This window comes from Heliangelus exortis, chromosome 13 (assembly GCF_036169615.1).
Source record: "Heliangelus exortis chromosome 13, bHelExo1.hap1, whole genome shotgun sequence".
Classification (NCBI taxonomy): Eukaryota; Metazoa; Chordata; class Aves; order Apodiformes; family Trochilidae; genus Heliangelus; species Heliangelus exortis.
Window position 1 is genome coordinate 5,037,873 of NC_092434.1, and position 22,936 is coordinate 5,060,808.

General features: G+C 37.8%; 1 protein-coding gene across 2 annotated transcripts in view; it reads right to left on the reverse strand.

The window, feature by feature from the left end:
• Positions 1-20,609, reverse strand: part of WWOX (WW domain containing oxidoreductase) — a 472,928-nt gene extending 452,319 nt beyond the window's left edge. Inside the window, exons 1-5 of one of the 2 annotated variants that reach the window (XM_071756660.1) lie at positions 20,434-20,607; positions 18,940-19,004; positions 17,676-17,733; positions 16,349-16,527; positions 1,116-1,222 (exon numbers count right to left, since the gene is read on the reverse strand). In XM_071756660.1, coding sequence (XP_071612761.1) covers positions 1,116-1,222; positions 16,349-16,527; positions 17,676-17,733; positions 18,940-19,004; positions 20,434-20,540 — 516 coding nt within the window. In that variant the 5' untranslated portion in view covers positions 20,541-20,607. Of the gene's footprint in view, positions 1-1,115; positions 1,223-16,348; positions 16,528-17,675; positions 17,734-18,939; positions 19,005-20,433 lie in introns of both variants that reach the window. The other variant, XM_071756661.1, reaches the window with a different exon arrangement.
• Between the last annotated feature and the right edge of the window lie 2,327 nt (positions 20,610-22,936).

Consider the following 22,936-nt stretch of genomic DNA (forward strand, 5'->3'; position numbering starts at 1 on the left):
TTAAGAATTAATTAACTTTTGGTGATACAACATAGGTATTAAGACAAGTACTCCTGATCTTCCATTGCCTTCAAAGTGGTCAGAGAATTCAGAGGGTAAAGAGATATTTTTAAAATAAAAGGTACTAAGTACTGCCTTATTTTAATTACATAAAAACATATTATGCTGGACTAGGACTACTAAATTCAAAAGACAGAATATCACCAAACTTTATTGAAAGAGTTCAGACAGATAAACCTTAAGCAACACAGGCTATGGTTGCCCCTAATGAAACTGTCTTGGAATTCCCCATTACTGAAATATTAAAAAATTGGAAAAGAGATTTAATGTGAAATATTGAAGGTGAAAGGAAGATATTTTTCCCCTCCTAATACTTGACATCATTTGGACAAGAGAAAAAGGCCTAAACCCAAAGACTGTTTCTTGAAGAAATTAGTGGTTTCCAAAATTAGCAATTTTATAAGGATCATTTATTTGGAAATACTTTTAAATAAGAACTGTTTGTTTTGAACTAATAAATAATATAATTATCTGTAGACTACTTACATGTAAATATTAATTCTACTGAATGCTCTCTCACACCATCTGGGAGCAGCTGACATATTTTCAGAGTTTGGGAAATAAAGCTAAAACACTCATCCCTAATTTTAGCAGGAAAGAAACAAAATTCCAAGAATCTGACCCTGAGGTTTATTATTCAAGTCAAGCAAATTGGATTGTGTCAATAGATTATCTCCTGGAAATCAGCAGTCATCACTAGGAAGATCCAGGGGGGAAGAAAGAAAAAAAAAAAATTGGTTCTGGAAATGTCTTATGGTATGAACTATGAAACATACCTCAGTGGTTCTTTCCAAAGTTTTTGCCCCCAAAAAGCACCTGTATGTACCATGGGTAACAGCATGACAAGCCCTGCAGTCCAGTGAAGTCGCATGAAATGGAAAATCTCTACCACAGATACACCAGTGACTGAACAGGATATTACAAAATAAGACAATTGCTTTCTTCTTTAAATATATATTATATTACCATGGAAAAATCTAACTACTTTACTGAACAAAAGACTTCACATGTTGAAAACTATAGCTTATTGTCAGACACCATATCCATTTACTTACCCATTCCATAAGAATGCGTTGCACAGCATCATTGGCTCTTGACATATTTCTGCAGGCCAGGATAACATATGCCCCATGCAGTGCAAGAGATTTTGCAGTTTCAAAACCTATGATAAAACATTGTCCTTGTCAGAAATACATCTCGGTAATAAAACAGAGCTATAAAATTACCTCCAAAGATGAGCCACATTTTTAAGTAGACCAAAGCTCCCTGCATATCAGTTCAATAGTCACCAGGATCCATCTCTCTGGGCAACCTGTTCCACTGTCTCACCACCCTCATGCTGAAGAACTTCTTCCTAACATCTAATCTAAATCTCTCCTCCTCTAGTTTGAATCCATTCCCCTAGTCCTATCACCAGCTTTCTTGTAGGCCCCCTTCAGATACTGGAAATCTACAATTAGGTCTCCTTGGAGCCTTCTCCTCTCCAGACTGAATAACCCCAACTCTCTCTGTCTTCATAGGAGAGGTGCTCCAGCCCTCTGATCATCCTCGTGCCCCTTCTCTGGACACATTCCAGCACATCCATGTCTTTCTGGTAGTAGGGGCTCAAGAACTGGATGAAGCACTCCAGGTAGAGCACTTCCCAGGAGGAGATTGTCAAGCTCTGTTGAAGGAGATCTGTAATCTGCATGTATGATTTATTATCCATGCCATTAAAATCCTTGCTAAATTTTTCCTTAAATAATCTGTGTAGTATCAACTTGGGTTTTGTTCCATCACCAACAGGTATACAGAGAACAATTTTTCTTTATTGTTCTCCTTATGAATAATCAAATACCACACAGCTTCAATATACTGGTTATGGTACTATGGACTGAACAGGTCACTACAGGTACCAGATGATACAAAGAAAAATAATCCATTAAAAATTCCCTCATTTGCAACTCTCACTGATATGACAATCTGCAAGCACATTCTTTCTAAATCTGAAACAAGTGGAGAGACAGTTCACAACTTGATGCAGTTGAAGTGCAGAATGAATCTATATCCCCAGGGATTTTTCTTTCATCCAGAGAACAAAGTCCCACAGTGAATTTTTAACTGGCTGTGCACAAACTTTTTTTGCAATACTGCTAATTTCTTCCCCATTCTGCATTTGGGCACTTCATTTCTCCTTTCTAAAATAAGATTTCAGATTAGTTTCAGTTTGTTAATTTAGGATGATACAGCAATTTAATGAGATCAGTTAAAATTATGAAGCTGCCCAGTAACAGTTGCAACTTTTTCCATCTTGACATCATCTGCAAGCTTTGTAAGCATACTCTGTTTCATTCATCAATTCATTAATGAAAAGCTGCATAGAAGCTGGGCCAAGGTAAACTTTATTTAACTGGAAGAAATCTGTGTGAATTTACACCAGATGGTGTGCAGAATTTTCATAAAGTCCAGAAAATTGAGCCAAAAACTGTGTTACCATCAGGGGTGAGATACTAAATATTTGTGATATGAACTCAATAGCATCACAGGGTGCCCATCTCCGTGGAGAAATACAACATTTCCATCTATCTGAAAGAGGTATGATGTAGCTTAACAAATTCCAATTAGGCAAGCTTAATTAGAAAATGAAGACTCAAACTGAAATTCCCAGCAATATGAATATGTGAAAAAGTCAAAGAAAAGAGGTTTGTTTTAGCTTTATGACATTTAAAGCATGTTCATGTTTTCCTTTTAAAAATTGTTTATGAAAAAACCTATTAAGATTGGCTGTCTTCCTCCTAAAACACCCCTGAGCAAAAACATTCCGTTTCAGCATTAGACATAACTTTATATAAAAGCAGCAGACACCAAGATGGATTTATACCACTTTCTGTGTTTACCTACTTACAGTATTTAAAGCCAAGCAAGTCTCTTGTATCTCTTTTAAAGCCATTCATTCTGCCAAGCAATTTTAATTACCTGGGTAATCCATCGCATGCACAAGAATCCAGCTACAGCATACGCAAAGATTTCCCCTGCTCCTAATTCCCCTTTAAGTGTATTTAACTAGAATTTTTCACATAACTAATGTAAGACATATTGTACCACTGTACAAGTTGCTAGCTGTATACTGCTTGCTTTGCACAAAAAAAAAAAACCAAAAAACCAAACAAACAAAAAAGCCCCCTTCCTTTTACCAGCTTACTATAGTATTAAAAGTGTCTGGAATGCCTGGGCAGAGAAGTTTCCTGCTGTTACACCAAGTTCTACATCTGGGAGCCAGTTTAATCAGCTAAGCATGATGATGATGATTTGCTGGCTCCACCCCTTGTCACACTGCAAAATAATAAATTCCACATCCTCCTCTGTTACAATCATTAACTAGATTCTCAATATAAGCTAAACTGAGAAAGATTACAATTTAACCAAGTAAGTTTTGCACCACAAATTTTAATACAATCTTGAGTTTTCCCTACAAAGTTGGGGATGAGTGTTAAACACCCCTGTTTTGGTCATACTTGCTTTATTCTGGGCTACCAAAGGGTGATTCTTTACCCTTAGGAAGACACACCCTGAACCTTTCCATGACATCATGTGCTTAAAAAACTCTTCAGAGGATGTTTAAGCAGTCCATGATTCCATTCAAAATACTGGAGCCACAGCTCAAGGGCTGATTCCTCCCCCTGTCAGACATATTTTAAACGATTAACTCATTCATGAACACTTCTGCACTGTATTTGGAAAGGTTGGATGTATGCAAAAGGAGAAAAACAAATTCAGGTACCCAAACCAAATATATAAAATTCCAATGCAACTACTGAATTTCTGGCTACAAGGTGGGGACTGTCTATAACTATTGCTACTTGGTGTTTCTTTTACTTTCTGCAGAGCATAATTCATAAAGCAACTTTTCTGACCATCTATCAGATTAAATACCAAGAGGAAGAGGTAACACTATTTTAACTTCATAGAGTTCAGTGGAGTTTAAGTATGATTTACTTAGCAACTTGCTCACTTTTGATACCATAGCATCAGGCAGTTATGTATTTTAAAACATTCCTTTATTCCAAATGGAAGTAAGAAAGGTTGAATATATAGAAGAAATAAAAAAAAAAAAAAAAAAAAAAAACAAACCAAAAAAAACCAGTTCAAACAATAGCACATTTTCTTTAGCTTCTCTTTAGCTTCTCTACCTTCTCTCAAACACTTCAGGATACCCTGGATCTGTCATTTACAAAACATTTGAAAAGCAGCAATGTTATCTCTCTTTGCAACAGTGTAGATCTCAATGTAAAAGCCCTACAGGGTCTGTGCTCACATTTAGAATATTCAGAACAACTTCTTCCTTTCTCGGCACTGATAGAAGAGCTCTGGAGGCCCTGACAAGTTCAGGAGCTTGGATTTAAACTCTGATAGTGTACAAAATTAACTCCTTCCTCCAGGCAGAAGCAATAACAAAGGAGAATGTAAAAAAAATACACTATTTTCTTGGGTTTTCTGCTTTCCCTGTTCTAAATTCTTTCCAGAAAAAAATTAAACAACTTCTCAGATACTTCCTCTTGTTGTGAGAATAGGCAAATAAACCAAAGTAAAACAGAGGTGCAAATTAAGATCTCTGGAAGATTACTTTCACTGTTGGGCCAACATATTTCTACAGCACAAATCCAACACCATACACAGAAATCCTATGGCACACACAGAACCAGCAGAGTCTTGGCAGGTTTAAGAGAAGCAAGATGCCAGTATGTGTGCATCTTCTGACATCCTTAACATTCTGATAGGGCACAATTTTTACTTAACCATTAGAAAGTTCATCTTCAACATCTCATCATCATCCAAGTAGTACTTAATTATTTTTTTCAATAATTTAAATCATTTAATTATGTACATTTGTGTACAATTTGTGTACATTTTTCCTGGATCAAAAGTAAACTTGAATTTTAGTTAAAAACGAATGGGGAAAGCCTTAAGGGTATAGCCCTACTGCAATGTATAATACTAATAATTTTTTTTAAAAAAATGCAAGATGTAATCTTCACTAAATACAATTTAATCCCAGTTTTACTACAGAGAATAGTTACACAGTGAAGAACTTGTAGCAAACAGTATTCCAAAATAGATAGGTATCCCAATTGTTACACCTCAGCAAACAGAGCAGGGTTTTTTTATTTTTGGGACCCATGAGAACTGCATATTAATGGAAGACTTGTTGCCTACAAATCACAAGGTTTATTTCAACTTGGAAGGCCCAAATACAAGCACCAATGAACCAGATCATCTTATTCAACACTTCAGAGAAGAAGCAGATTCAAAGGTGCTAAACATAAAGTGACAGAAGAGTTTGGAGTTCCGTAAGATTCTTTTCTAGTTGAAATACTGCAACAATGACAAGTGATTTAGGGAAGAATCTTCTGCAACCAAGATATCATTGCCTGTGTTAGTGGTTTAAGTGTACAACATCCACAAGATCTTACACATGGAGTGATGGCAGCCACGTGCAAAACATTAGATCATTGACAAGATCTTATTTTTCAGAGCCCAAACAGCACCCAAAACATATTCTGTGTCAAGACTGCTTGGCCACAATCACTCTGCTTGAATATGGATATTTAGGGTAAAATCTTTGAGATAAGTTGCTCCAAATGTACGTTTTCGAGCAAATGAAGGATGATGATATTTTGAACAGACTAAAGTTAAAATGAGCAATTCACACAAAATGCTAATGTTGCCTTTGTGTTTGCAGGTATGGTACTGACACAGTGATACCTGTGATCAGAAAGTTTGCGGTTATGTGAAAGACACATTCTGCCTCTCCCTCTGTGTGTAAATTGAATAAATGTGTTTTTCTTGGCTATATGAACCACAGAACAAGCCAACCAAAACTAAACACAATGACTAATGCATTGGTCTGTCTTCCATCTAACCACCTTTAAAATATGCACTCATACATTACACTTCTTTAGGTTGTACTGTTCTAGGCAAGGCAAAGTTATTTTTAACAGTAAGTGCACAGTCACTGTCATTGACAAAACTTTAAATTTTTTTTTCAACTGAAGAAAGCACAACACTAAACTACAAAAAAACATCCTTACATCAGTGGGATTATAAAGATCTGTGACTCTTTTTTCCTGCAAAATATTAAAGATGCATCATTTGAGGCAAACAAAGCTAAATTCATAACTGAAGATGCTGCAAGCAAACAAAAACGTTGAACAGTGACTATATCAAGCACATACATCACAAATATGCTGGAACTAAAAGCCACCAGACAGAAGGAAGGATACACATTTTAAAAGAAGCCTGAACTAAACGTTGTCTCAAAATGAGAAGAGCTCATGATCCCTATTTTAGAAAAAGCTAAATTACTTCTTCAGAATTATGTACATTTACATTCATAAGGGTTAAAAAATATTTTGCTAGACTATAGTTACATTAATGCACTACTTCTACTTTTATCACAAACTAAACATTTTCAAATTAAAAATCTAACTGGAATCCAGAGTAGCAGAAGACAATAAATCTGCCAACAATCTAAGTCACAATCAAACCAGAATCTCAATGAAAGCTAAATCAGATCCAAGCAGTCAAGTTTGATGTGACATTTAGGGCACACTATATCCCAGAAAGTAATAATTCCTGAATGCTTAATCATTATGGGGTTTTTTGTTTATATAAAGCCAATCTACTTATAAGTGGCAATACAAAACACATTATTAAGTAAATAAGTAACATTTTTGTGCATGGTACTGTATCTTCATTGCTATTTTATAACAAAGCTGAGACAAGTTGAACAGAAACAGTGCCAACAAAACTTAAGTCACACACACACAAAAAATAATCATTAAGAATTTACCTAATATTAGTATCAAGTATCAAAGGCCAACAATAAAGAAAATCCAGTTTTTAGCTAATCCACACACCCTTGAAGGGTGTTTGCTATGGAAAAGTAGCAGTGTAAGAGCATTCATAACAGGGTTTATAAAATACCTGACCCAACATTCAGTACCAACTAGGTTTTAAAAGCTGTTTTGTGGGTCATATATATATTTTTTAACTCATCCCCGAAACTTGGGAACTTTTACTCCTTTATATTGTTGCTATTTTTAGCACACTTGCTTAGGCAATCTTACACAAGTGACTAAAAAAAAAAACCCAAAGAATTCTAAATGCATCTTTTACCATCTCTGGGGGGTTTTTCTTTTGGGGTTTTTTTGGTTTTGTTTGTTTGGGGGGGGGTTTGTTTGGTTTTGGGTTTTATGGTGTTTTGGATTTTTTAATCCTATATTTGAAAAAAAAAAAAAGTTCAAAGTTCAAAGAAATGGGGTTGGCAAATTCTCCTTCTCTAAAGCTGATCTTCTCTAAAGTAGCTTTAGGCAACACAGCAGCTTTTCCCATCAAAGAAAAAATGGAGAAAAAAGACAGAAGTTGTCTAGCATCTTTTCAAGTAACTTCTGTTCTTCTGTACACCAACAGTATCAGAGGTTTCCATACTGCTGAGCTCTAATTAAACGTAACAAAAAATTAGTTGCGTGTTTTGAATCTCCTCTCAGCAAGTACAATAGTGCAATGTTAATAAAAGAAGTAAATCTAATAAAGAGAAATATTTCTTCCAAGGCAGAATAATTAAAAGACATACTGTGCTGTCTGCTGAAGTGCTAGATTCTCCAAGCTTTAATCCCTAAGTTACTGCATGAAAAATGCTTAGCGTTGTGCAAAGATAAAGAAAGCACTACAACATAAATTGGACCAATCTTTTTTTGTTAAAACAAGCTTGATATTTATTTGAGTTACATAAACAGTATTTCAATAGGTATATTAGACATTTTAAAGATAAATAGTGAAACAAGGTTCTGTCCTAACCAGTCCACAATTTAGGTTACAAGAAAAAGATGTCTTCAAAGAATCAAACAGAGACCACTGGATCCTGTACTAAAGAGGTTGTGTCATGGGAAAAAGGAACAGGTGAACAGATCAAAAATGAAAACTACTTGATTTCTGGCAGTCACTACCCACCTCTGCCTTTGGGCAACACGAGATAAGACAAATTGTTTAGTTAAGCAGCAGAGGAAGACTTTAATACAAGAGCCATTTCAGGATCCTATGAAAATGACCAAATACGAGGAAGATGAAGTTCATTGTTCTTCCTAGTGCAAGCAAATAAGAACAGCAGATAGAGACAGGCAGCAAAGGGCAAGGTGACATGGAGGTTTTGAAAGTTATTCAATCCTGGGTTACCTCCTTAAATTCTAGTTCATCTGGATTAGATGGTATTCAAGATGGGTACCAACCTCCCAAGGTTCAGAACTGGTATATATTTTGGGCATACTTTAAACTACCAAGAAAAGAGGGAGACGGGAAGCTGTTATGTAACTCAAATGATCCATCATGTGGTTCCAACATATAAAGTAAGGCAGGAGATGAAATTCTGAAACAAAAGATGAAGAATAAGAACAGTATTAACAAAAAGTGTCTATACACAAAGGCAAGGAGAATGGAAAATGAACAAGAAATGGAAGTCATTGAATTATAATGTAAGGCCACAGACAAAAAGTCAAAGACCTATTTGTCACACTTTCAGGAAGAGCACAAAAACATATCATGCATCTTCTCACCCCAAAGCTAATGTATTTTTAAGAAGACATTTAAGGTCTGCTGTTGGACCAACATATCACCCAAGAACAACAAGTGTCTGAAGCAAATGACTGATTACAGCTTCATCTTCTACACCAATTTTCTCATCCTCCATGAAGTTAAGACCTTGCCAGTTTGGGGAAGGGGATATTATACCCCGAAATACTTATGCCTACAAAACTTTATATCTGTAAAATCAGGACTTTAGGAAGAACCTGATCAATTCCTTCCTCACAGTACTATTTCAATTTAACAATTCAGGCAATATTCTGACCTCACCAATTCTGAAGTCGGCAGCAAGATTGCTGATCATTAGGTCAGGATTTGGATCTTCATCTTCCCAACTTTCTACCTGTCTCCTTTGCCTTCCTTCTTGGTACAAATATACTGTTTCAGACCTGAGTTTCAAAACCCTATAAATCCTTGACATAATCAAGCATGAGAAGTTTGAAAGGGACACAAGATATTAAAATGCATTTTTTTTGTGACCCTCCTGCTCAGCATAGTCACTAAGAAATTTCCTGCTGGTAAGCCACAAACATCATGACCACTGACATACATCTGCAGGCTGTAACTAGAGTTAACAGGATCTAAAAAATAATCAGGTATTGTCATTAGAAAACAGTGTACATTTATCAACCTGTTCTGTTCCAACATCTAACAAGCATTCTGAAAATACACAAATGTACAGCTGAAACTCTACAAACAAGTTTTGCAGCACAACCAGCTTTCAAAACATGCAGGCACAAGATAACAAAGAGAGCAGCTCTGTGTTGCAGCAAGACAGACACACGGAAAAGGGCTTTTCATCCCTGAACCATGAAATATGCAGAAAATAACGAAAAAGACCTTTGTGAAATTAAATATTTCAATAGACAAGTGACCAAGTTACACTGCAGCCTGCTTAGAAGTCTTAACTCTTAGATAAGAGGCAAGTACCACATATGAAGGCTCTTGTTTTAAAAGTATATTATTCCCCTGTAAAAGAAGTTCCAGAAAGTACGACACAAGCATGTAGCTCAATCCCATCCTTCGTGAAAAGATTCCATTACAAGTAATAATCATTATTGAACCTTTTAGCCCAGATGTAATTTCTTACATGTTACAACAAGTTTCACATGCATTGTGAATTTCAGCCAAGGCTGATGAAGTTCAATAACTTGGCTAACCAACCATGTGTACTACTCATTACAGAAGTAATAAATAGATTCATCAAAATGGACATGAAAAAGATGTATGAACATCTGACACCATTTTCAGCTCACTCAGTAAAAAAAATATTACAGAAGTCCAAGACAGCCTTTTAATATTTACAAAATCTAACAAGTAGTTGGAGCCTTAAATAAAGCAGAGCGGTAACAGCATTAAGCCAGTGTTTTAAAACAGCAATGGCATTCACAGAAAACTCAGTCACTATGACATACCATAAATTTTCAGACTACAGCACTATAAATTAAAGAGAACCCTCTTCTGTTAAGATCGTTCAAAGCCTGAAAATCACAGCTTTTAGTAGTTTAATTATTCAAAATACAGAGAACTAGTCCCTGTCTGACAGCTACTAACATTCCACGATAGAATGAGTTAAAAGTTCCACCCCACAGGCACATTCTCCTCGCTAAACTGTGCTTTTCTACATCAATTACCTAGAAAATGTACCAAAAATACCCTTCCTGCAAGATGGAGGCTCTCCTGGAAAAGCACTATACTCTCATTCACCAAAACACTGGCACAAAAAAATCATGCATGCTACAAAGTTTTGGATTTCCACAAATAAAATACTTGGAAAAAAATTAGCCAAGTGTACGTTTGTTTTTAAGGTATGTTTATGTAAGAAGTAAACAACAAAACTTCTCTGCAGGCACCAACATTTTTAGGGTAGGGCTACTTATGTGGTTTAACACAATCCATGCTAGTTTGGTCTACAGCATGAGGATCACAGGACTTAAGAAATTCAGCCTTTAATTTTTCAAAGCTACTTTTCCCATGAATTCTTCATTAAGCAAGCAGCTTTTTCCTCAAGAAAAAGAGTAAGACTCTTAAAGCCAGAGGAACAACATGAAACTAAAATACATAGCATCATGCACAATACCAAACCAAACTGAAGGATGATTCATTTTCCCCTTCACCCTCCCAACACAACCACATTTTAAAAGAGCTTAAAACCAATCCTTCATCACCACTGTTTTACTGGCAAAGGATGGCAAGAACCCATTCCCTAAACAATGCAACAGTGCTGGCAGAAGACCCTGGTGTAAAAGTCACATCTGCAAAATAATCTTCTTATTGGGCAATTTATTTTTCTCATGAGAGGCTATTTTGTTCTATCAGGGGAAAGCACACACACCAGCTGCAACCAGGACAGCCACACTTTTCTCTTAGGATACTGTGCTGCTTAGAGAACTGAAACATGGGGTGCGTGGAGCCTACATCTCACTAGAAAAATATACACCAAGGAACAAATCTTTCATGCTTTTAAAAGCCCAATAAATACAAAAATATCCCACGAAAACAATCTCAGGGACAGCTAGGACTTGGCCAAGAAAAATAATCCAAGGTTATACATTGCTGATCTTTCCACCTGCTCAACAATAAGCTCTGATCCCAAACTTCCATAAATAATATCCACTTCAGTTCTCTACCTGTGAAACACTCCTAGCATGAAAACATAGAACCATGCAAAGGCTCTAATAGTTTGTTCACCACAACCCATCCTGGTATAGTAAGAACATAAGATGCATCTCCTTAGCAAAATTACTTCCCTTATTTCTGCACTGTCAAGCTACAACAAAATTATGTAAAGAACTTAATAAAACCATGGAGAAGTTTCAGCTTATCAGTTCACAAGAATTAATCCATTTATGAAAAATAATTCTGCTTCAGAGTTTTGATTTCAAACTTTTCATAATATCAGGAAAAACTCTAAATAGAAGGAAAGGACCATTCACGAAGATTGTAACAAGTAGGGTCCTGCTTTTTATCCTCATGAAAAAAATGAAAGCAAGCACCTTGCTGTTTAGTCACCATAAAACATACAAAAAAGAAAAAAAAAACCCAAGTAACACTTGGAAATGTTTGAGAAAAGTTAACACATTAATATAATTGAGAAAAATAAAACCACTGAACAAAACCAGGCAGATGTATTCCCTCAAAGATTATTTTTTCCAAAACAAACCATCTAACAAAATGAGGTTGATCTTTAAGACTTTCAAAGTTCAGGTGTTACAGTATAAGAAAAATTCCAAAACCATACAAGAAATCATAAAGTGGATCTAACAGTTCCTCTGTAGACATCCTGCCAGTTACATAGCCTTCAGATACTGTTTCATCTGGAAACAGACGAGAGAAATTAGAAAATAAACTGTGCTTCCAAAGAAATATGTGCACATTTTTCAAGGAAAATTTGCAATCTCAGTCAAAAATAGAGCTGAACAATTCCTTACTGAGAAATTCAGACAAACATCTGCAGGTTTAGAGCACCAAACTCCATGCAACACAGTGAAAGACAACAAACATATTTAAGACAGTCAAGACTAATACTATTAAAATGAAAGTCCTCCATGGTATTTGAAAGGATCTGTTTTATTCCTCCCATATGATCTGAGTTTGACTTAAATGAGACCATTCACTGGTCTAATTAGGATTCAGCAAATGTTACCTTCTTTGTGAAGGCAGATAAAGATAGTCTCAGTAAAAATGCTATGCTGCTCACAAATAACCTCAGTAACTTCTGCAACGAAATGGTTCCCCATATTCACTAAATTCTCTGCTGGTACAGAACAGTAATTTTTTTATTTAAGATGTAAAAGTGTTCTTTTTAAACGTACTGTTCCTATCTCTCCATTGCCAAAAGATTCAGGACATAATGGTGAAAGCCAGCCAGCTTCTATTAAGGATCCTTAAAAGACCTTCACCAAAAAAATTTAGATAAGCTTTAAATTTTTAATTTTGCTCCTCTTATGGGTAATAGCTTAAGTGGCATAAGAAATGCAACATCAGTTAACCACACTTGTCTCTATCAAGGCTCTGAAGGTAGGTTTTTAAGTACAAGATTCAGAAAAATACTTATACAGGAGGTGCTCAAACACTACTACATAACATACAGAAACAAGAGCTCAGAAATCAGGAATTTCGAAATTCTGAAGCTATGCAATTTTTCACTCCAATACAACAAACTTTCATTAGCCTCTGCCAGTACTGAGTACAAAAAGAACACAGTGAAAGCACAGCAATCGGGCTACGTGTTGTGTGTTCTATGTAGAGGTTTACCATTTTTTTAATAATTCTTAGATAAACAGAAGTAAAAAGCTACTAAAAATATTTTTTAAAAAACAATAAAATGACAGAAATACAAATACCTTTGGATCTGAGTTAATGTAAGCCACGTATGCTTACTGAAAAGATAAATACTTCATTTTCCAATAGTTCTGTTCTACCCTGACAATGTCAGATCTTAGCTGCTATTGATCCCAGAATTAACACTGTCAATCTCACATTCCAGACCACTAGAACTTTACTGGATTAGGGTTGGGTTTTTTCCCAATAAGGAAAGTAGAAAAGTTCCTAGTATTTTGGAAACAAAGATTTAAGGGTGGCAACTATTCTACATTGTTTACACATGTTAAGTGTTCAAATAATGTCCCATATCACAGAGAGATTTCTGAAATAGGTTCAGGTGATACTGTGAAAAGCACCTGATAAATACAAATTATGTAGCTCTGCAATTCATCACAAAAGCACCAGCATGTGTGAATAAAATGTAATAATCTACGTATTACCATAATGATTAAGTAAATTATCAAGTTACTCATTGTCAAAATGTTACCCTCTACAGTTTCCCAATGTTCAGATATGTTTGTGTATATATACAAACTCTCACTGCAATTAACTATGACATTTGATACTGAGAATACAGCTCATCAAATACAAAATGCATTTCAAAAGCTGCACAGGCTCTATTCTGTAAATTGAGCTCAAAGCAGTTTTAGCTCCAAGTCTCTTCCCCTGATTTCATATACCTGATCCTCAAGTATTGGCTACATCTGTTTAAAGGGAGACAAATCAGCTGTGAGACTAGAGCACAGATCAATTTACAAAGACAGAATGAAAGAATATAGCTGCTAACTGTATTTTTGTAGTTCAGAGGAAAAAAAAAGTAGGTTGCTTTGCATTTCCTTTGGTTGTAGGAAGACATTTTAATGAAACATTATTTTCTGCTTAAATTTACTTTCATTTTTAGCTGTAACTTAATCAGAATTCAAGTTTAAAAGTGACATGCTATAAGCCAGCTTGCACAAGTTTTGTAATAACCATTTTATATTACTAACTACATCCAGCTAAGTTTTCCATACATTAAACATAATACACCAATTGAGTCATCAGGAAGGAAAAAAAGAAGAAAGGAAAAAAACAGAAAAACCTTTGTTTATAATTTTATAAAATAAACAACTTTTAAAATCATAAAGCATATACTTGTGATAAACTATGTTTTCCCAAGCTTTTGCACCAGTATGAGAAAAGTTGCTAATACTGAAGTTCTGTACAAGAAAGAAATGAAATAAAGTAACTTCTTACACCAAAAGTATATGCAGACCAAAAACTCCCTGGAGCAGTCACCAGTCTTATAAGTACTGATTAATAATACACAGTATACAACTTTTCTCTTGGCCAAGGTCTTTTCACTGCATAGCAATTGAACTGCCAGAAAAGAAGATAATTCCATTTATCCAACCATTAACCAATAATTATTTTGAAGAAATAACATAAAACGTTTCCACAGTTATAAAATTGCATGCTTTACTCTAGTAAAACATAATCAAGAAAAGCAATATAGAAAGCCACATTATGACTGAAGTTTCTGGATTGCCTTCATTATTTTAAAAAATTAGGCTGCTCAAAGCCAAGAGTGGTTTTCACTTTCTTGAGCTAATTTGTGCTTGTTCTGGGCATTCCTTACAAAGACCATTAACAGATCTCTTTTGACCTTCATACAGCATAAAAAATTAGAATTGCCATTGAGCAATGGTTCAGTTCTGTGATAAAATCTTAGAGAAACTTGAAATCTGTTCTGTGGAATCTGCCTTTCTGCACAGAACATACACATTTTCCCCTTTCATAATATACTGTAATACTACTTATATTTCACTACTCATGCATATCTAGCAGTCACAACAGGCAAGATGCAACTGAACCTGATACAGACAACAGAACATATAGTTTCAAGGTCATGGAGCTTTATGAATTTTAAAAACAGATAGTAATATTTATAAAAGTCACAGAAAAGTCACATTAGCTATCCAACTTTCTCCTTGACATTAAAACAAAGTAATTAAAAACACCTGTTTGATTTGAGAACATTTACAGATGCAGTAGAAAATATCACATATTTTTATAAAATTCAAGCTAGATGAAAAGCTGACATGCTCTTTAGAATTTTGCATTCCAGCCCTAACAATTAAGAACACAATAAAATTTCAGAAGCATTTACCAAAACCAGGGAAAAGCGTAAGTCTCTTTTGTTTAGTATTTTCAAAGAGCAACACAGCCCTCTAGTGAAAAAATTGGGAAGTGCGACTTTCACACAATCAGCGGACTTAAGAAACTGCCTTCCCTCCATAACCTAACTGGTCCTGGTTCCTTCTTTTTTAATTGCTTTCTTCTTAACACACAGCAGAATTTCCTTGGGAATATCTATACCTACTTACTTCTAAAAGCATTTTAAGTATTTTGAAAATACAGTAACTGTTTACTAGTCAAAATACTCAGAGAGGGGAGAAACTAGTTCCAAAATACAGTGAGTGTTTAATAGATCTACAACACATGGTGAAGCAAAGAACTGAAATTCTAAGTAACTGGGAAATAAACTCCAAAGTCAGTGGATTCTGTTTGAGCTAAATAATTAGTAATTCCACAATTTGTAGTCCCAAAGAATTTGTATAGACTTAAAGCTCATGGGGATCTCCAAATTGCAAACCACTACATGACACTGTGCCAAGAGTCACAAAGCACAGATAAGAATTAAGCAAAGTTTAATTTATTTTAAAGACTGTGACGACACAGTACAAGAAAACTTCAAATTCTGCCAATTACATCCAAATTAATTGGGCAAGAACACTATTAGCCAGTCCCGAAGAGGGAGTATTCCCTTCACACAGCACCAAGGAGTTTGAACCTTGGTTTTCTCCATCAAACAGGTCAATCAGAAGTCAAACAGCCCAGCTCAGATTATATGCTCTCAGAGGCCCTCAAATAGGATAAAAGACCATACTTGCTGCTGCTCAGGAGTTTTTCTGAATGCTTTATCTGGACTCTGCTGCAGCCATGCAAACCTTACTCATCCTAGCCACCAGGATGATAAAAATAAACTTCTCTTACCTTTCACGGGCATCTTTTATATATTTACATAATGTAAATATATACAACATTTTTCTACAAAAAATATCCTTTCAGAGCTCAATGTCTTTCCTGTGGCTCTCCTCTAAGCTTCACATTCTCCACACTTTTTTTTTTTTTTTTTTAAGCAGTACACAAACCTGAACAAAGTTTTCTAACTACAGGTTTTACATGAATATAATGCAAACCAAATCTGAATACCAGAAGTAAACAGATATTTAAGCAACAGCTGATGACATCTAAATAGCCTGTAAAATAACCTTATTTTACTTTATATGTAGTATTAACCTACCTATTCCTGAATTTGCTCCTGTTATTATAACCACTTTTCCACTCAAGTCACGACCCTGGAGTATTTCCATTGCAGTAGTGTTTCCATCATATTTTTGTCTAATAGTAGGTTTTACTGGATTATCTTCAACTGTAAAGGCCAGTCTTGGGTCAAGGTAGGTTGTTCTTTTGTTTATGTGGCTGCAAAAGAACACAAAAATTCAACTGCTTTGATCATTCTGTACTCTACCTTCAGATTTTAAATGCATTCCAACTACTATTGTACACTTTTAGTGGATTATTTAAACTCCCAAAAATCAATATTTTTTCCCAGTTTTGTTAAAGTTGTCCCAATTACATTTTTTAATCACCTGTTTTCACAGTTGTTGTAATGGGGAAACATGCATCCATTAATGTACCTCTGGCATAGAAAGCAGAGCTTTGTAAAGGAGAAAAAAATGTCATCACATTAGGGACTATTGTGTTCTCTTAAGGGCTTTATAAAAGGGGCCTACACTACACCCTTGAATCAAAACACCAATGAGAAATATAGCTCAGAACTTATTTCTCAAACAATTGAAAACAAATAGCTTCATGTCATCTTAGCAAATGGCACAATTTGGGCCAGGCTCGCTTTTCTAACGCAGTTCTACTTTTCTTCAGACAATTATCAAAAAGAGACAATTAGCAACAACTTTCAGTCTTCTACCTGTAACTATAGAACAGAGGGCACACTTATTATTTTGGCCTGTGAACATTCTCCAGTCTGCCAAGTCAAAGATAACTGCACCATTTTGACCCTGCCATTGAAAAGATGCAAACAGAAATGTTCCCAGAAATTTCTTTCTGCTTCTGTGAACTGTCCCCTTCCTTACCTTTTGAAAAATCTGCTAGCTCAACCCTTGTCCTCTTTTCTTTCTGTGCTTTAGATTGCAAGTGTGTCAGAGCTGCAGCCATCTTATTTTCATCTTGGATGTTTAAGGAAATGTTAATAAGCATCCATCAACTTCTGGATGTTTTTAAAGTTATATGTACAGAGTTTATCCATAAAGGTCTACAGGCAAAATGAGCCAACACAAACACTGCCTGAGGATCAGTTCACATTATGAGATGTGGATACACAAGTTGCTTCCATCTGCCACCCAGGCAACTATTTCAGTGCACGTGGAAGAATTCAGAAAACCACAAACAGATGTTTAAACACTGCTACAACTGTCATATCTGCATTCTGAAGTTATACTTATTAATGTTTTTCTTTTCAGCTGATACACTATTTTAACTCAAAAAGCCAACCCAACATGAAACACAGCTGTCCTACTTGTTAATATTCTACTTCTTTAGATACTTACTCTACAAAATAAACTTGTCCATTTTCATCAGTCTCCTGCTCCCATCCATATGGCAGACCTAGGAAACACAGAAAATATCTTTCAGAAGACATTAGAGTATACTCAGGTTTGAAGTTTAATTTTCAGAGATGGCAAAAATCTGCAACATTTCAGCAAGTGATGCAGCACTTCAGTGTTGGAACTTAAAAGAAGAACTGCTTCCCTCATCACAGACAGCTGCTTCCTAATGGAAGCACAATATATGAGACACCTGGTAGAATTGTTGTGACTACTATATTAAGCATATTCTAAAAATTCTTTACCAAGTTTATTTTGTGTTACAGCACAAACCTGAAAAATGCAACCATGCTTTCCAGTACATACATGTCTGTATGGCACACAGTTTAGTAGCTATCCCTGATAAAGTAAAAAGAAAACACTGAACCAGGAAAAGTTACATGTAATACATACCAAAAGCTGGAAGATTAGAACCCTCAAGTGGCTATGGATATGTTAAATTTAAAATGGAAGGACAGACAAAACAAATTAATATATAAGAGCCCGTGGACATCCTTAACAGACAGCATTCCCTGTATTTTTACTCCTGGCTGAAAAGTTTTCAGTTATTAAAAAAGTATTAAATTGGCTCAAAATCTATTGATTTTGATTAATCTAACTGTAACTATACCTACAGTTAGATTACCAATGCTGAAACAAATATGGTTTGTGATCAGTATAGTATCCCTAAGGACACATCTGGGAAGATGTACTTTAAGGAAGTAATCCAAGGTCCTTAAGAAGTCATACACCTTTGGAAGTGTTCTGCAACACTGGCTGCCTTCTGGTTTGGCAAAAACACCTACTTGGGTGAGGGAAAGAAAGCAAAATGAAAGCTAGCAGGACTTCTTTCTGTGCCAGGTGTTTGGGGTTTTTTTAATACATTCTTTGAAGAATATAATCAAAGTATAAATATTATATGATAGACACCAGGAGATCAGAACCTAAGCAGAGAGTTCCAGCCTTTGACTATTTGCTTTATAAGCCACAGTACAACAATCCCTTTGTCCTGGAATTAATATTTTGGCTTTGCAGAGCAACACAAGAAAGCCATAAAACTGCAAAGTGATCACTCTACAGACACAATCACATAGGTAAAACCCCACTGAAATCAGCTGTATTTTTGCAAGCTCAGTCTGTGTAGGTGATTAGTGCAAACCAGATACACATGAGAATTAGTTCCTGCACAAACTCCAGCTGATGTTTGTAATTTCAGTTTAACACAAACCTCCTGCAACACGTTTTCTCTTCCCAGACTTAGGATGTTCCCACTGTGTTTTTTCTTCCAAGTGGCTGGAAAAAAAGGAAAGTTAAAGACTTAAAAAGATTGCCTAATAATTTTTCTGGTGCAATTCAAAGGTTGTTTGGTATGGAATTTTGTTCTGTTATGGTTGTTTTTTTTTTCAAATAAAGTCCCAAAAATGGCTTTTTTTCCACAAAAACCCAAAACAAACACAATAAAAATATGTCAATCCCTTGTTTAAGAAAGGTGGTAACTGCTGTTAGAAATTATCAGGCTTCCATATTGCCACAGTTCTGAAGGGAAAGTAACTAATCAGAGAGCCTGGGAGTCTAAAAATTTCAAATAAATGTTTGATGTTCACTTTACGTTTTGTTGTTTACTATGAGAAGCAAAAGTTACAAAACAGACCTACTGAATTATTAGTGTAAAAAACACACTCAATATTATATTACTATTTTGTAAATTTCCTACTTCCACCACACCATTCAATTCTAAAAGAACTTTTGAATTCTAAGGAAATATACAAGAGCTTGAGCTAAGAAAAATGTATACAGACAATTTGTGGTGTTTACAAACAAAGTGTGGATAAAACCAAAACATTCTGCCCAGTGTTTGTAAACCAGAACTTGGCCGGAAGGTGCCAGCTATCTACAGGTGGGAATGCACTACACTTTTACCCCTTTTTGTGAAAGGGAATTAATCTTTAAGTTTTAAACAGACTAAGACAGATTCCAAGATCAGCATGACTACAGAAACCACAAGAGAGAAGAAAAACACATAAAAGCATATTCCACTAAGTGTTATTTATCTTCTTCATAACTGGTGAGGATGCAGTCATTTTCAGAGTGTGAGTTTCCACTCTAAAGCAGAGGGTGACAAATACTTTTTCTTTTTTTTTTCCTCTTATTAAAGATCCGGTGCACTGAAGAGTTGAAGCATTTACAGCTTTTGAGTTTCATCAGACCTTTTTATTCTCTATTCCTAGTCAGGAGGAAAGTAAGGAAACTCCAACATCGCTCAAGGCTCCATCGCCCACACGTGTAAACCCCACCCAGAGCACCCCGCGGGTACTGCAGCAGCTGCGTGACAACTCCTGGACCCAGCAGTGTCCGGAGCCGCTTCAGCACCCTCACCCGAAGCAGGAGGCTGGGGCTTTGCCCGGGGGTGGTCTGGGCGGAACCGCGCAGCCTGGGGGCTCAGCACAGGGAGGGTGACTGCGGGACGGCCAAGCCCGCACTCCCAGGAGGGCACCGTACGCGGAAACGCATTCACACGGGGACCGGTCCCGTCACCGAGCCCAGCTTCGGCTTCGGCCCCGGCTACAGCCGCCCAAAGGGAGCAGCTCAGCCCTAGAATGCAGGGCGGGAAATGGAGGGTCCCGACCCCGTGCGGAAGGGGCAGCACCGGCGGCTCCACAGATGATGCCCCAGAGCGACTCCAGGGTCAGAGAGCTCCAGGAGCGCCCTCCCCATCCCTTACTTGGCGTAGTAAACCCAGCCGTCCTTGGTGGTCCGCTCTTCCCAGCCCGGCGGCAGCTCCTCCTCGCTGTCCGTGTCCTCCAGCCCCGCGTACTTCAGCGCCGCCATTGGGACGGGCGCTGCGGGCAGCCCCGCACCGCCACCAGGCAGCAGCCGCCCGCTCACCCCTCCTTTTCCGGCCGGCACAGCCAATGGAGCGGCGGAGCGGCCGCCGGGCACCAGGGGAAGTGTAGTTCGGAGGCGGCGGGGGGGCGGTCACCCCAGCACGCGGGATGAGGGCTGGACCGGGACTTCGGTCTCGGTCCGATGGGTGTAACGTGCGTCATTGAGTTGTTTAAGCCTAAAGGGCCCCCGGACTTATGTCAAATCGTCATGGATGGCAGAAGAATCTCAGATTTTGGGGGGCATTAGCTGTTTCCAGCCTTCTCTTTTCAGAGATGGGTGTGAAAGGCCATGGGAAGTGGTGACAAACGACCTGTTCTTTTGGCTTTTTTTGCTGTTAGTTGTCACCTTCTCATCTACGGGATGAAATTCTCTGCTGGAGCTCCTCCATGTTGCGTTGGTCCGTGAGGACAGCCTGGCTGAAGTTACCTCAGGCCGCCCCACCCGGCTGGGCAGGCCCCCGGGCTGACGTTAAATCATCGTGGATGACACAAGAATCTCAGATTTTGGGGGCATTCAGTGTTTCCAGCCTTCTCTTTTCAGAAATGGCTGTCAAAGTCCATGCGAAGTGGTGACAAACAAGCTGTTCTTTTGGCTTTTTTTGCTGTTAGTTGTCACCTCATCTACGGGACGAAATTCTCTGCTGGAGCCACCTTGGTTGGAGCTCCTCCATGTTGCCGTGGTCCGTGAGGACAGCCTGGCTGGAAGTTACCTCAGGCCGCCCCACCCAGCTGCGCAGGCCCCCGGGCTGACGTTAAATCATCATGGATGACACAAGAATCTCAGATTTTGGGGGCATTAACTGTTTCCAGCCTTCTCTTCAGAGATGGGTGTGAAAGGCCATGGGAGGCAGTGACAAACGAGCTGTTCTTTTGGCTTTTTTTGCTGTTAGTTGCCACCTTCTGATCTAAGGGACAAAATTCTCTGCTGGAGCCACCTTGGTTGGAGCTCCTCCATGTTGCGGTGGTCCGTGAGGACGGCCTGACTGGAAGTTACCTCAGGCTGCCCCACCCGGCTACGCAGGCCCCCAGACTGGCGTTAAATCGTCACGGATGGCACAAGTATCTCAGATTTTGGGGGCATTCAGTGTTTCCAGCCTTCTCTTTTCAGAGATGGGCATGAAAGGCCATGGGAAGCGGTGAAAAACGAGCTGTTCTTTTGGCTTTTTTTGCTGATAGTTGTCACCTTCCGATCTACGGGACTAAATTCTCTGTTGGAGCCACCTTGGTTGGAGCTCCTCCATGTTGCGATGGTCGTGAGGGAGGCCTGGCTGAAGTTACCTCAGGCCACCTCACCCGGCTGCGCAGGCCCCGTTGCCAAGCCTGGGTCACCTGGCCAGCTAAATACACCCAGCTGCAGCACTAAAGGTCAGTGAATTGTCAGTAACCTGTGGTAGCTCGTGTCCCGGGCAGCCACTTGGCAGCTGTGGCAGATGAAGAAGTGCTTTGCCCGTTTACCATCACTCATCTGACACGCTATAGGCCCCCTCACCGACCCCTCATCGTGCTTGTGATCCCGTACCCTTAGAGCTGACATGCTCATCTGTATTTATATAACCAAACGCAACAGTCAGCGTTTGAAATAGCATCTTTCCGATGGTCCTAAGGTGTTTCATGCAAAAAAAAAGGCAAAGCCGGTGTTGGACAAAGTGTAATCACTGAGGCCCACACCAGGTGGCAGTGCAAGCCCACGAATGCACCAGAGTGCTGCCCGCTTTGGGGAAAGTTTTCAGGCACTGAGACACTAAGGGCATGCATAGCATCTCTAGATAAAGCAGGACGAACTTTTTTCTGCCCTACTGCTCCCGTCACTTTGCAGGTTTCCCATGAGGAATTACACCTACTAAACTATCTGTTCCTCCTAGAAAAAAGGCTTGCATCATCAAGACCCAGTTTTCATTCAGGTGTTGCTGGGAGTATTAAAAAAAGGCTGAAACCATACTCTCTTGTGTAAACATATGGGAAAGCAAATTGCAGCAACAGGCTTCTGGCCCATGAAGCTAATGAAATAGTCCATAGGTGACTGAGTGGAGAGATGTGCTGGGTTTCAAGGAAACAGATATTCTAAGTTAGTAGTAGAAAGAGAGAGTATCAATCTAGCAAAAGTACTCTGGGAAAAGGTAGTTGTTAGTTTTCTTCCTGTTGTGATCTGTTAGTATCCAGCATTTAGATTAGAAAGAGAAATAGAGGTGTGTATACCCATTTAATAGAACCACTGTCTTTCATGTAAAAATATTTATTGCAAAAGCAAAGGCTTAATTTGTCTGAGAAACGTGGACAGGTTGTCTTGAAGGCCTTGGTACACAAGCAATATGATATCACAGGAGTCCCAAGGTTTTATAT